Source organism: Gopherus flavomarginatus, chromosome 2, assembly GCF_025201925.1.
Source record: "Gopherus flavomarginatus isolate rGopFla2 chromosome 2, rGopFla2.mat.asm, whole genome shotgun sequence".
In the NCBI taxonomy this organism is placed as follows: domain Eukaryota; kingdom Metazoa; phylum Chordata; order Testudines; family Testudinidae; genus Gopherus; species Gopherus flavomarginatus.
The window spans coordinates 135,984,557-136,000,929 of NC_066618.1; the positions used below are offsets into that span (position 1 = coordinate 135,984,557).

The window sequence follows — 16,373 nt, forward strand, 5'->3', positions numbered from 1 at the left end:
TGGTGTCACAAAGGATCAACTAGACTCCTCCCCACACACCCCATTTGATCATGGTTTCTGATCATTTCTTCTCTGCCACGGCTAAATTCAAAGGACAGAATCTAAAGCATAAAAACTTTAGCACATTCTTTCTTATATTCTAGATAGATTACAAATATAGTCCAGACTGCAAGATTCTATAAAAATCAGACTCCCACATATTACAAACCTCCCAAACAAATACAAAAAAAATCCTCCCCACATCAGATAAACCAAACACAAAATCTTATATGATCCCCAATAGGTTTAACATTAAAAAGTTACCTCTGCAATCGGCTATGGCAATCCCGCATCTAAATCCCTTCATCAGATTAATTATTTATATTCAAGTTTGGTCTTGGCAATAACAGATTACAACGCTAGGCAAAACTGAACTGGATAAACTGAGTAATGCTCTCGATCAGCAAACACACAGCAGCAAAGCAGCATGTTTTCCATCTGGAGTAACAGAACCTAATGAAGTCTCCATTTTTATTAAACCATGGAGAATTAAGGCAAAAGCAACATATATCATTTTTAAAGGCCAGTTTTATTGATTTGGTAGCGCGAATCCTAAAAACTTTAATCTCTTCTTTCTACAATGTATTCACTGATACAGTTTGGCTGGCTTTTTGACAGAGGGTTCACTTGCGAGGCTGGTTGATGTGCTGATTGACATGTTGTGGATGAGGAAGCTTTTCCACAGAGGGATGAGGTTTTTGGTGAGCCACCTGAGCTGCAGCTGGAGGGAAGTCTTTATCACCCTGTTAAAGAACATGCCAGTAAAAATACAAACATTTAAAAAACATGCCACCCAGTTCAAACTGATAGTATTTTTTTTTTTATTTGAAGCATAACGAACATATGAAAAACACTGTGAGTCCCTCTAATTCCCTTCTTCCTTTGCAGACACATTGCATGCATTCTATCTTGGCATTTTTAACAGGGATTTTGTCAACTTAAAAAAACAAACAAACACTTCTGTCTGAAAATTTTCACCTACTGTTGTTCCAAGTAGCACCTAAAATGACTGTATCTTACAGATTGGAGAGAGATTTTTCTGTTTTTGATTTCTGCAGTGTCAGCGCTTTGTGTGAAGTCAGGCTATGTCTACACTACAATCTACGTTGGGAAAACGTATGTCGCTCAGGGGTGTGAATAAACGGTCCCTTGAGTGACACAAGTTACACTGACATAAGTGCTCATGTGCACAGCGCTGTTGGGGGGAGAGTTTCTTCCGCTGACATAGCTACTGCCACTCATTGAGGTGGTTTTATGTCGATGAGAGAGCTCTCTCATGTTGGCACAGAGCCTCTTCACCAGACGTGCTGCAGTGGCGCAGCTGTTATGTTTAGACATGGCCCCAGTTTCTCTGATTACTATGCTCAGTTTCCTTATTTGTGACAATTTTTTTTGACACAGCAGCAAGGGAGGGGAAAACATTTAAAAACAGGAGAAAGTAGTTTGTTAAACCATACAAGTAAACAGAATTCCGCCAGGGGAGCTGCATACTCAGACTGCCTTTAACTCAATAGAATAAACATGGCTTAGATTTCAAGTTTAAAAAGTCCCTTTTAAAGAAGCATTGGTCCCACCTGTGCCATCATCACTTAACACCTACTCTGCAAAACCCAGCCAATTGCAGTAGTATGTATTTGCTGTACAATCAGCAAGGAATCAGGCAGCTGCTTATTTCTGTTTGTGAAGTCATCCCTGTCAACCCTTCAAAAAGCAATAGAGGACAATCATTAGCATCCAAAGGGGCAGGGACTAGAGAGGGAGCATCACCATATCCCTGTCTAAACACTGGGGAAGAATCTAATTTTCTTATGTTTATGCCAGAAACACTTTAACTTCTGCTCATTGGCAGATTGACAACGTTGTACAAAGTGATTTTACACAAAACAGAAATCTGATGTCTGCTTTATTTCCCCTCTATTTTACCCTAATGTCCCCTCTTTATCTTATCAAGTTCGCCTTTGCTCTTTCAGGGCCATATTGTTCATTAGAGAGATAAGGTGGGAGAGGTGATATATTTTATTGGACCATTTTTATTGCTGAAAGACAAACTTTGAGCTACGGAGAGCTTCTCTTCAGGCCTGAGAAAGGTACTCAGTGTCACAACTAAATACACGGTGAAACAGATTGTTTAACATAAGAAAACGTATTCTAAGAAGAAGAGCTCTGTGTGGCTTGAAAGCTTGTCTCTTTCACCAACAGAAATTAGTCCAATAAAAGATAATACATTACCCACTTAGTCTAGTCTATGAGACCATTACAGGTGAAGTGCCTATTAATACCTCTTCAGACATAGGACAAAAATGAGGAAGTTAGTGAGTTACATATTGTTGTAATAAGCTATGAATTCAGTGTTTTAGTTAGATTGTGATAGTTAGTGTCTAGCAAAGTTATGAATTTGTTTGTCTTTCGAAACTGTTGTGCAGATTTTCCTCAGTACAAAGACTGAGAGGTGAAATATGAAATGATGGTTAGTGAAAGTGTTGGCCCATGAATGATATGGTGTTTGTCTTTTATCACTTTTCTATGTGACTGCATTTGAGAGCATAGTAATTGTCTGGTTTCACCCACACAGTTGTTGTTGGGATATTTAGTGCATTGGATGAGGTACACCACAAGGATAGGCATATGTAGGACCCATGGATCTTAAAGGTGTGTTGTGGGAGGTACTGGTCATCATAGCAGTGGAAATAGGTAGGCAGGTTTTGCATCTGTTGACCTGACAGGGTCCAGTGCTCCTTTGACTTGGTGTGTCCTGGTTTGTGGGGGGCTTGCTTCTGATAAGCTTACTGAGATCAGGGGGTTGTTTGAAGGCCGGAAGAGGGGGTTTGGGAAAGATTTCTTTCAGGTCCCCATTGAGTATGGGCTATAATTGTTTAACGATGCCCTGCATGGATTACAGTGTTGGGTGGCAGGTGACAACTAGTGGTGTGATGTTGGAGATTCTCCCCCCTCCCCCCCCCCGTACTGAAGTGGTTTCTCTCAGGGAATTTGGATGGCCTGTTCCACGATGCAATCTACTTCTCTGGTGGACTGTTCTTGTTTGACAAAGGCAGTTTTTAGTGTGTTAAGGTGTGTATCTCGCACTCTCTTCTCTGAGCATATTCTGTGGTATCCGAGGACCTCGCTGTATATAACAGATTGCTTGGTGTGCTTGGTGTGGATCTCTGAAGGTGGGTGTGGTGATCCGTGGGTTTCTTGTATATGGTTGTCTGAAAGGTTCCATTGTTGCAGCTGATCATCGTGTTCTGGACGTTGAGGCTGGTGTGGGAGTGTTCCAGATAGAGTTTAATGGACAGGTGGTGGCTGTTGAAGTTGTGGTGGAAATCTATGAGGGAGGTTAGGTCGTCTGTCCAGAGGATGAAAATATCATCAATGTATCTCAGGTATATCATTGGTTTTGTGGTGCATTTGTCTAGAAATTCTTCCTAATGAGGGCCTATGAACAGGTTGGATTATTGGGGAGCCATTCTAGTACCCACAGCTATTCCCATGACTTGGAAAAAATATTTGTTGTTGCATGTAAAATTGTTATGGGTGACAATGAAATGGATGAATTTGGTGATGTGTTTTGGCTGGATATCTGAGTGTTGTCCTTTGTCTTGTAGATATTTAACGCAGGCAGTGATGCCATCATTGTGAGGGATGTTGGTGTATTGGTGTCAAGGATAGTGTTCTGAGGAAGACTGTAATGTTGCAGAGTTTGTGGAGGAAGTCGGTTGTGTCATGGAGGAAGCTGTCCCTTTGTGTGGTGAGTGGTTTGAGGATGGTTTCTATGAGTCCTGATATTCCTTCAATAAAAGTGCCATACCCAGATATGATGGGCCTGCCTGGGTTCCCCTGTTTATGTATCTTGGGAAGCATGTAGAAGGTCTCTGGGGGCAGTTTATGGGGGATGAGGTTGTAGAGTTTTTCTTGGAGTTATTTGGGAAAGAATTTGATGATATCCTTAAATTCCTGGTTGAACTATGGTGTGTGTGTGTCTCTGAGTTCTTTATAGTAGGTGGTGTCAGAGAGTTGGCAGTTGGTCTCGCTGATGTAGTCATCACAGTTGAAGACTAGAATGGTGCACCATTTGTTTGCTGGTTTGATCACTATCTGATGGCTGCATTGCACGGACAGTGTTGCTGTCCTCTCAGCAGTAGAGACTGTGGTGGATGTAATGTTTAAGGATTTCAGTCAATTTTTTCCCTGAAGCTATCAATGTAATGATCAAGTGTGTTATTTCTGTCTATTGTGGGGTGTCCAGTCAGATGATTCTATGTGGGTGAAACCAGGCAATCACTGCGCTCTTGCATGAACTCTCACAGAAAAATGATAAAAGACAAAAACACTGTCTCACCTGTGGGTGAACACTTTTCACAAAACAATCACACGATATCTGACCTCTCAGATCTCATCCTCAAAGGAAACCTGCACAACACCAGCACAAGATGAATCTGGGAATTTAAAATCATAACTCTGCTAGACACTAAAACTCATAATAAAGACACTGGATTTATGGCTTATTACATCTAACTCACTAACCCCTTCCCCCTTTTTTTGGCCAAAGACTAGGGAGATGCTCTCAGGCCACTTCACCTTGAATGGTCTCTTAGAACATGTGTTAACTACTTATGCTAAACAATCTGTTCCAACTTGCATCTAGTTGTGACACTCTGAGAACCATTCCTAGACCTGAAGAGCTCTGTGCAGTTAGAAATCTTGTCTTTTTCACCAACAGAAGTTGGTCCAATGAAAGATACTATCTCATCTACCTTGTGTCTCTAATATCCTGGGATCAACATAGCTACAACATTGCAAACATTAGGCTAACTATAATTTTCACCATTAAATTGCTTCATTTAATCCCACTCTGCACTACATTTTTCTCTTTTTTGAAGATATTTTCTTCTCTGAACTCATAATTTCCCCTCTTTTTTCTCCTCTGCAGTCATTGATTTTTTTTTTTGTTTTGGTACCCTCTCCTACTTCCCTCTCACATATACTTGAGATGGCGGCCTCAATGCAGGTCTTGTTAACATAGTAAATGTGACTGGTGAGTGTTTTAGAAGGCAAGCAGTTGTCAAAGTGGGTCTATCACTGTTCTTCAGAAATGTCTCTGTGTCATGAAGAGAACCACTCTGTGTCCTGCTGAAGGATGCAGTTGTCAAAGTGGCTCCAAGTTCAAACACTGTTTTTTTTTTGGTGGTGGCGAACTGACAAAGTTTGAGGATCAAGGCCACCACAGTAGAGCCTGGAGGTGCAGCACTGCCTGCCCGAGCTATAGAGTGCAAATCACTGGCTGCAAGCATGCTGCAGATCACCATAGTAACCCTTCCAAGGAGTCAAGTGTTTCCTAAAGAGCAAGATACAAGCTAGAGGAAGGAAAAGTCGCAAGGTAACTGAAGGCTGGTCCACACTGGGGGGGGGGGAATCGATCTTAGATATGCAACTTCAGCTACGTGAATAACGTAGCTGAAGTCGAATATCTAAGATCAGATTACTCACTCGTCCAGATGGCGCGGGATCGATGTTAGCGGCTCTCCGTGTCGATTCCGGAACTCCGTTGGGGTTGATGGAGTTCCGGAATCGATATAAGCGCGCTCGGGGATTGATATATCGCATCTAGATTAGACACGATATATCGATCCCCGAGCAAACGATTTTAACCCGCCAATACGGCGGGTAGTCTGGACGTACCCTAAGGAAAGGACTTCCCTTCTATTTTTACTAGGCCTGGACCTTGTAGATTTACAAAGTCCAGGTCCCCTTTTTTGTTATACTCAGCAACATGAAGGATGTTTGTATGTCACCAAGGCAAATTTCACAATTTTAGAGATGACAAAGTGAGACTAAAGCTTCTAAATTGTAATGTAAATGTTTTTGTCTGTAAACAAACCAACTAAACAACCCCCAAAACATCTCAGGATGAAATCCTCAAAGGCACAGTAATGCTGAGCTTTATGCAGGGGAAGGCCAGCACAACTATATCGGTGAAATACACACCCAATTTCATTCTGAGGCCAGCACTTCTCTGCTACTCTAGCTCAAGGGCTTAAGCAAATGGCAGCAGCCCCTTCTTGGCACTTCAGATCTTGTGACTATATCACTTCCCCAGTATGGATGTATGGCCTATCTCAGTGGTTCCCAAACTTTAACAACCTGTGAACCCTTTTCATTAAAATGTCAAGTCTTGCAAACTCCCTCCTAAAAATGAATGTTTCCAGGGATTTTCTCATTTACCTGAGTATAAATTATAAAAGCAGTGTTCTTGGAAATATAAAATTTGTTTTTATGGCATTCTTATTCTACACTATTTATTATTAATTATTATTTATCATTACACTATTTTTATTAAATTATGAAAACAGCAACACTCTTCCAAGATTTCACTTTCATAGCTTGTATCACTTTGAATAAGCCTGTTATAAAACAAGACTCCTGTGTTTCATCAAAGAGTTTCAGATGTGAAACAGCATGAAGGTATTTAAAAAGCCAACTCAGAGAGTTCCTCCTACACAAGCATTCAGGTCGTGAGCAGTCCAGGCAAACAACGCATGTTACAACAAAGCTTAAACTTGTTCTTCATAATAATTTTAAAAACAATACTATTTAATTTTAAAAACAGCAAAAAATATCCACCTCCCTTTCCAATCCTTATAAGGAGTCTTGAAGTTTAAATCTCTTCAGTGTGATAGATATGCTTGCTTTTATCTGTTTAGCTCTTGGAAGTCCAGGGGCTCTAGGCTGCTGGCCCCGTTCTGCCCAGGGTCCCTAGGGACAGCTCTGTCTGCCATTAGGGAATTTTTTCCCAAGAATTCCCTGTAACATTTTACGAACCTCCATCTGGGAACCACTGGCCTATCCCAATTACCACCATCAGGCTGGGTTGGCATGGAAACCTTTCACAGTTCACAGGGAGCATATGCTTGGCCTCTCCACTGGCACCCACTACAGTTCCATTGCAGGACTTAAGTCTTGCAGAGGACATTGTGGTGGCCAGGCACATACAAGAGTGCAAATTCTTCCTAACTGATTCTGACAAGACTATTCACAGCAGCTTGACCACTGATTTAAATGGTTCTCTGACTCCATCCCCACAAAATAAATGAAACTTACCAACTGAGCACTGCAGTCTCGTAAGGGAGTGGGGTCTGGGTCAAACAACACTTAACTGTAACGAATTTATTTACACTCATTTAACCCACGCTTAGCTTAGTTTCACCTCACCAATCGGTGGTAATATGGTTGATACAAGCTTGGGTAATTCATTCTGAGTATATAGGGAGATTAAGTTACATTCCATACATTGACAATTACAGCGAGCTTGGGCATGAATTATTATTAAATTCATGACAAATTAATGTTAATCACGTCATGTTGATATTCATGCCTTAGCTCTATTATAATTATAGGAAGCAACTAAAACACATATTTATCATTTCTGAGCACTGACAGTTGTTAGAAAAAAGTTCATCCAGAAGAAACTAGACTGTGAAACGCTTACATCAGTATACCCACAAGTAATCCCATTGACTTTAATGGACTATTTCCATGAAAGGTGCTCACATTTGTAAGTAAGGGTTGCACATGTAGTCCTATGTATGTGCACAGTGATGGAGCTAATAATGTTAATGTAGGCAATTGCACTGTTAAGCTCGGTTTTTCAGGATTCTCATTACTTGATTACATCTATGCATCTCCCCACAATATAATTTTAACGAGACGTTTATGTCTGAGCTGCAATGAGGATGCAAGTGCTTCTATCATATCACATGCACAGAGTTAGCTTGTGAAGCTGGATCTGTGTGGATGGACCCTTATGCTTGTGTGGTGCCCGTTTGACTTCAGCAGGTGTCTAACCACATGGATTAAGCTACTGGAGATGACCTGTATGTAACTAAGTTTTGAAAAAAGTGATGCAGTAGCATCAAGGATATAGGACAAAGTCCAACAGTTTCACATTTTTAAACTCACAAACTAAAACAGTAGAAACAATTTCAATATATCTATTCATCCATAACCTAATCAAATAAAAAATACTTCAGGAGGCTTAAAGAAAGTATAAATATAAACCCCAATCAAGTCAAATATGAGAGGAAGGGAAAAGATCACAATTAAGAATCTTTTTCTAATCAGTGATGAAGTGAAAAGGCCTCTTAATCAAAAGACTGAAAAGAAATTAACACGTAAACTCACTCTTGCAATGACACCGGAGATGAACACCGTTGGTTTAGGTGGGCTGGAAAATAAGAAAGAATATAGTTATTTAATTGATTTGTTCAACTTTACTTCCCCTCGGGGAAAAAAGAACACAGGTACAGCAGCACTAAGACTTTGTTAACCTAATATAAGATGACTCTGAGTATTCTTGACACTTAATGGATGCTTGAAATAGAAAAGACAAATTCTTCCTTGTTTTGCTACACTAATTAGCCCATTAGAGCCAAGAACACTGATGGAACTTTTCTTTGGCTGCTGTATCTTCCAGTTAATTGATGGGCACAGTAGACTAGCCCACCAACACTGTGTTGCTTATTTAAAGTTAGGGGTCTTTTGTTTGTAGTGGTTTGCAAATCCTCAATTTACACATCAAAGCTGCCGGTAATATTTTTAGGCTTCGTATATTTGTGCTGCAAAAGACAATGAAACTAGTAGTTAGACTAAACTTGCTGCTGTGATGCAGAATAAAAACAGGTTGCAAGTTGTTAGTCAAGAAGAATAAGTTTTCTGAGCCTCAGAAAAAGCAATACCCAGTACTTTTCTCAGAAACGTTTATAACATTATCACTCCAAATACAAGGCTATAGATGCATGTCTGTTAAAAACAAAATCTTATACTCTAAGAAGCAAATTTGGCTCTTGTTTTTCCCACATGCAAACTCTCATTCACCTTTATAAAAGTTGGACCAAAGCAGAGTTTGACTCCAATCCTTATCTACACGAGAGAACTGTACAAAACACACTTCCACAGGTACTAGCACTGGTTCAACTAAACTGGTACCACCTGTGGGAGTCATATGTTTATTCCTCCACTTGCACAGCACCCTACTGAGAGTTCTGGGCAAATGCAGCAGTATGTTTGTGTGGAATTCATCACAGGATTGGGGCCTTAGATCGTTGTTAATTTCAGTTCCACATCAGCACCAAAAATCTCTGCAATACACATAACCCATAAAGAAAAAAAAACTTTAAAGATGAACTAAGCAATCAGCCAGATGATTCCTCATAAGAATACTACACAGCACTTTACAACTGCACAACTCTTTGCAGACACTAATGAATTCCTATAGCTTTTTAAAAAAATTATCTTATTAGATGCTCAAAGGAAATATATAACCAGCAAACAGAATAAGTTGTTAATCATAAGTAGTGATTTAATTAATTCTTAACCATCAGTTAAAATAGTATTATATCACTATATTATCTGAAAAACCCTGCTCTTCTTTTTGTAACAGCACAAATCATCTCCTCTAGAAAACTAAAAATAGCAAGGAAGAAAGGGAAAGAATAGTTTGACAGGAAAACAATAGAGAGAGGCCAGCTAGTAAGACAAATCCATTTGAAAGCACCTGTAATGGCAGAAGAATATTTTAATTAATTCTCTTTTAACACTATTTACTAGGTGGTATCTGGAACCCAACATCTTAACTTCACACTAGCTATGTTGGTGGATGGAGGTTACACGCAACACAGATACACTGGATTTCTGAGCAGTAGTCTAAGATTCCATTTACAAACTTTATGGAGAAACTTTAATTAAACACTTAAAGACATATTAAAGGAAATGATTAGTAAACAAAGAAAAATGAATGGCAAATGATTCTTTAATAATACACGAAAACCTAGTTTTAAATCACACTTGCTAGGAACACAATTATTTTCTGCCATGACATTTTTAAAGAGGCTACATAATGGCAAATCTGAATCTGATGGAATTTTTCTTATATTCTCACTATGACCTTTCAGTATTCACTGTGCTCTTATGATGCATGAAATTCAAAAGCAGGTTTGTACTTCCTGCAAAAAGCTTGTGTGTACTGGACCTGCTATGCTTTGTCAACCTGCCAGCACATACCATTATGTGCACCATGCTTCCTGCCACTTTAAAAAGGGAGGGGGCGGGTGTGGCTAGGAGCAACACGAGTTTAAAAAAAGGGAATTTTTGACATCACAATTGTTTTAAAACACCTCTTCCAACTGCAAGCTCTACAAAGCCTTTTGGGAACTCTGGTTTTCTCTGTCATATTATTCAAAGAACTTGTTCCTACAAGGTACCCAGCCCCTTGAACTCCAATGAAGGTAACAAACTGAGAGCTCATGCTAGGTTTGTGCTTTTTTTTTTTTTTTTTTTTTCATTTGGTCATACTCTGTCTTCTTGCTCTTGCCAAAGAAATTACACTGAAGATGCTGTAAGTCTTTAAAATCGCCTTCATAATCAATTTAGTTCAAGAGCAGTTTGAGGGCGGCATTTCAGATGGTATAGCAGAACTAACTAATGAGACAGTTGAGACAAAAATTAGGAATACTTGTTTCCTGATAGTCTTCTGATTTAATTCACCCTTCTTAAATTCCTGGCTTCTCCCATTAGCTCTGCACATATATCCTGAGGCTGTTGCTGATCTACGGCCTGGTCTACACTACGCGTTTATACCGAATTTAGCAGCATTAAACCGAATTAACCCTGCACCCATCCACACAACGAAGCCCTTTATTTTGTTATAAAGGGTTCATAATATCGATATCTGTACTCCTCCCCGACAAGGGGAGTAGCGCTGAAATTGGTATTGCCATTTCGAATTAGGGTTAGTGTGGCCACAATTCGATTGTATTGGCCTCTGGGAGCTATCCCACATTGCACCACTGTGACCGCTCTGGATAGCCATCTGAACTCGGATGCACTGGCCAGGTAAACGGGAAAAGCCCCGGGAAATTTTGATTTTCATTTCCTGTTTGCCCAACGTGGAGCGCTGATCAGCACAGGTAGCCATGCAGTCCCAAATCCAAAAAGAGCTCCAGCATGGACCGTACGGGAGATACTGGATCTGATCACTGTATGGGGAGACAAATCTGTTCTATCAGAGCTCCGTTCCAGAAGACGAAATGCCAAAGCATTTGAAAAAATCTCCAGGCTATGATAGACAGAGGCCACAGCAGGGACTCAACACAGTGCTGCGTGACAAGCGTAACGGAAAGCCAAAGAATCCAATGGACGCTCATGGAGGGAGGGAGGGGGGGACTGAGGACTCGAGCTATCCCACAGTTCCTGCAGTCTCCGAAAAGTATTTGCATTCTTGGCTGAGCTCCCAATGCCTGAAGGGTCAAAAACATTGTCGCCAGTGGTTCAGCGTATATGTCGTCAATTTACCTCCTTTCCCCCCCCCCCCCCCCGTCTAAGAAAAGGGAAAAAATTGTTTCTCACCTCTTTTCAATGTCACCGTATGTCTACTGGATGCTGCTGGTAGACGGAGTGCTGCAGCGCTAAACAGCAGCATCCTCTCCCCTCCCTGATGGTAGACAGTGCAATATGACTGATAGCCATCCTCATCATCATCCCGTGAGTGCTCCTGACTGGCCTTGGTGAGGTCGGCCGGGGGCGCCTGGGCAAAAATGGGAATGACTCCTGGTCTTTCCCTTCTTTAAGCTTTGTCTCCTGGAGATTCAGTCCTGGCAGACGGTACAATAGGGCTAGTAACCATTCTCATCATAGCAGCTGGAGGCATCTAATGGAGATTCTGGACTATCATAGCAGCAGGAGGCTACGCTCCTCTCCCCCACTCCCTTTAATGTCCTGCCTGGAATATCATAGCAGCTGGAGGCTGCCTCCCCCTCATTTTATCTCACTAAAAAGTCATTGTTTATTATTCCTGCATTCTTTATTACTTCATCACTCAAATGGGGGGATAACTGCCACGGTAGCCCAGGAGGGGTGTGGGAAGAGGGAAGCAACGGGTGGGGTTGTTGCAGGGGCACCCCCTAGAATGGCATGCAGCTCATCATTTCTGTGGGATATCTGGGGCTCTGACCCGGAGTGGCTGTGCTCTCTGGTTCTCTAGCAGACTTGCCCCATATTCTAGGCAGGACTGACTCTATTTTTAGACAAAACATAAAGAAGGGAATGACCTGGGGAGTTATTCCCGTTTTTGTCCATGTGCTCCCGGCCGACCTCAGCGAGGCCAGCCAGGAGCACTCATGACAGCAGCAGACGGTACAATAGGACTGGTAACCGTCATCGCCAATTTCCAAAGCAGCAGATGGTGCAATAGGGCTGGTAACCATCTCTGCTACCTTGCAAAGGCAAATGAATGCTGCTGTGTAGCACTGCAGTACCACCTCTGTCAGCAGCATCCAGTACACATAGGGTGACAGTGACAAAAGGCTAAATGGGCTCCATGGTTGCCATGCTATGGCGTCTGCCAGGGAAATCCAGGGAAAAAGGGCATGAAATGATTGTCTGCCATTGCTTTCACAGAGGAAGGACTGAGTGACGACATTTACCCAGAATCACCCGTGACACTGTTTTTGCCCCATCATGCATTGGGATCTCAACCAAGAATTCCAATGAGCGGGGTAGACTGCGGGAACTATGGGATAGCTACCCACAGTGCAACGCTCCGGAAATCGACGCTAGCCTCAGTACATGGACACACACCGTCGAATTAATGTGCTTAGTGTGGCTGCGTGCACTCGACTTTATACAATCTGTTTTTAAAAAAACGGTTTCTGTAAAATCAGAATAATCCCATAGTGTAGATATACCCTTAGTTGCACTGCCCAGTACTAGGGTGTAATTGCTACCATAAACTTCAGCTAAACCACAGAAACCCTTAATGCTAACTGTAGTATAGACAGCTACATTAACAAATCCCGTAGAAGCACTGCAGCAAAAGAAAAACAATCCAAATGGTAACATTCAATTGTTTTAATTTCCTCCCCCAGTAAAGATCCATACTGAACTGATTTTAACTTACATACCAGAGTCATTTTTCTCTGACAGCAGCCTCTTGACTTCTCTCTTCCTGTCTAAGGGTACGTCTACACTACGGGATAATTCCGATTTTACATAAACCGGTTTTATAAAACAGATTGTATAAAGTCGAGTGCACGTGGCCACACTAAGCACATTAATTCGGCGGTGTGCGTCCATGGTCCGAGGCTAGCGTCGATTTCCGGAGCGTTGCACTGTGGGTAGCTATTCCATAGCTATCCCATAGTTCCCGCAGTCTCCCCCGCCCCTGAGAATTCTGGGTTGAGAGCCCAGTGGCTGATGAGGCAAAAATCATTGTCGCGGGTGGTTCTGGGTAAATGTCGTCAGTCATTCCTTCCTCCGGGAAAGCAACAGCAGACAATTATTTCGCGCCCTTTTTCCCTGGATTGCCCTGGCAGACACCATAGCACGGCAACCATGGAGCCCGTTCAGCTTTTTTTTTTTTTTTTTTTTTTTTTTACAGTCACCGTATGTGTACTGGATGCCACAGACAGAGGCGATACTCCAGCGCTACACAGCAGCATTCATTTGCTTTTGCATGATAGCAGAGATGGTTACCAGTAGTTCTGTACCGTCTGCTGCCAGAGTAATCTGGCAATGAGATGACAGTTATCTGTCGTTCTGTACTGTCTGCTGCTATCATGGGTGCCCCTGGCTGACATCGGCCGGGGGCGCAAAAGCAAAAATGGGAATGACTCCCAGAGCCAATCCCTCCTTTATGATTTCTAAAAATAGAGTCAGTCCTGCCTAGAATATGGGGCAAGTATACTAGAGAACCAGTGTATCAGAGAGCACAGCTGCTCCGTGTCAGATCCCACAGAAATGATGAGCTACATGCCATTCATGGGAGGTGCCCCTGCAACAACCCCACCCGTTGCTTCCCTCCTCCCCCAACCTTCCTGGGCTACCGTGGCAGTGTCCCCCACATTTGTGTCATGAAGTTATAAAGAATGCAGGAATAAGAAACAGTGATTTGTTAGTGAGATAAAATGAGGGGGAGGCAGCCTCCCGGTGCTATGACAGTCCAGGCAGGACATTAAGCGGTGCGGGGGAGAGGAGCCCAGCATGCCGCTGCTATGATAGTCCAGGCAGGACAGAATCTTTTCTTTACACAGGAAAGGGAGGGGGCTGATGGAGCTCAGCCCTCAGTTGCTATGATGAAGACAGTCACCAGCCGCTCTGTCCCATCTACTGGGAATGACCGAGAATCATTCCTATTTTCACCCAGGCGCCCCCGCCCAGCCTCACCTGAAGCCAGCCAGGAGCACTCACGGGTTGATAAGAAGGACGGTTACCAGTCCTACTGCACCGTCTGCCACCGGGGAGGGGAGAGGAGCGGATACTGCTCTTCACTGCTGTCGCATCACGTCTACCACCAGCATTCAGTAGACATAGGGTGACATTGAAAGAAGTCAAGAAACGATTTCTTTCCCTTTTCTTTCACGTGCGGGGCGGGGGAGTAAATTGACGAGCTACTCCCTGAACCATGCCGGACAATGTGTTTGAACCTACAGGCATTGGGAGCTCAGCCAAGAATGCAAATACTTTTTGGAGACTGCTGGGGATTGTGGGATAGCTGGAGTCCTCAGTACCCCCTCCCTCCTGAGCGTCCATTTGAGTCTCTGGCTTCCCGTTACGCCTGTCACGCAGCACTGCATAGCCTGGATATTTTTTTTTCAAACGCTTTGGCATTTCGTCTTCTGGAACGGAGCTTTGATGGAACAGATTTGTTTCCTCATACAGCGATCAGATTCAGTATCTCCCGTACGGTCCATGCTGGAGCTCTTTTTGGATTTGGGACTGCATTGCCACCCGTGCTGATCAGAGCTCTATGCTGGGCAAACAGGAAATGAAAATCAAAATTTCGCTGGGCTTTTCCTGTTTATCTGGCCACTGCATCTGAGTTCAGATTGCTGTCCAGAGCGGTCACAGTGGTGCACTGTGGGATACCGCCTGGAGGCCAATACCATCGATTTGCGGCCACACTAATCCTAATCCGATATGATAATACCGATTTTAGCGCTACTCCTCTCGTCGGGGAGGAGTACAGAAACCGATTTAAAGAGCCCTTTATATCGATATAAAGGGCCTCGTAGTGTGGACGGTACAGCGTTAAATCGGTTTAACGCTGCTAAAATCAGTTTACACGCGTAGTATAGACCAGGCCTAAAGTGACCCAAATGCTCTAGTCTAATCCACCCAAGCTATGTCAAAGAGACAAAGGTGGCTTTATACCATTTTGTTTTCCTGGCTGTGGGGCCATCCTGATTCCAGTCCAACTCCCCCAGTGAAAGAGACAGCAACCTGTCAGTAAGTGCACAGTCAAATCCTATTTCTTCTTTAGCAGAAAAAAAGGAAACCTAGTCATAGCTACAAACTATTGGGTTACAGTATATGTTTGTATGCTACATTAAATCCACTGGCTCTCCTGTCCATTTCTGCTAGACCTCTTTGTCTCCTAAAGATCTTTGAAAATCAAGATCCTCAGCTTTTGTCTTTGAAGATCTGAATAACTATGACATGTGCCAATGCAGATTTAAAATGGTAACAAAAGGCCATGGTACACTGAATCAGTAGTTCTCTCACTCTAATTCACAGGACCACTTTATGAGAGATCTTCTTACCGGTGCACCTCTCATCCCGACCCCTTATTGCTTGGTTCTCAGAATATTTAATTCTGTAAACCATTAGACGAGCCCCAAAGCCTACAGTTTTAGAACCATTGCACTGAGACATTTACTGTGTTTGCAGTAGTCCAACATACACTACTGTTGCTCAAAAACACCTGCTAAAAATAGGGGTTGGGGGACGTTTGCATGTCAACAGAACCCCCAAAAAGAGCAGGCTATCATTGCTACATTTGTAACACACTTTCCAGTGCTTTAAATTCTACTGGTGTTTTACGCTAAGTACAACCCACATTTCTAGTATTTTATAACCTGTGATGGCTGCTTTGAGGATATATTTAATCTGATAAAAATGGGTTTGACAGATGTTGTTTTGAAGATGCAACATTACTTTTTCTAGGCTTTAGTAAACAAAAAAGTGAAAAAAAATTACTGTTACTAAAATAGAATTCTTATACATGCTTTTACTATTTTATATTTGATAGACATATTTATTTAAGTTTAAATAAAAGATAAAGTAGGTCTTATTTAAGGAATACAAGACTAAATTTGCCAGGATTGTTTAAAGTTCATGAAAATACTTTCATAAGGAATTCTAGTTTTATTATAACATGTGGAGAAAAACCCCACCTTTAAGATTTGAATGTACAAAGCACTTACTCCAATTTCACATGTGCAATACTGTCAAAAATTGCACCTTTTAAACATCACAAATTTTACTGGGTTCATTTGCACTGAAAG

General features: G+C 42.1%; 1 protein-coding gene across 1 annotated transcript in view; it reads right to left on the bottom strand.

Moving 5' to 3' along the window:
- Positions 1-549: 549 nt before the first annotated feature.
- DAP (death associated protein) overlaps positions 550-16,373 on the bottom strand; it is an 84,799-nt gene continuing 68,975 nt past the window's right edge. The window contains exons 4-5 of the mRNA XM_050937614.1: positions 8,218-8,260; positions 550-782 (exon numbers count right to left, since the gene is read on the bottom strand). Of these exons, the coding sequence (XP_050793571.1) occupies positions 663-782; positions 8,218-8,260 (163 nt within the window). The 3' untranslated portion in view covers positions 550-662. The remainder of the gene's footprint in view (positions 783-8,217; positions 8,261-16,373) is intronic.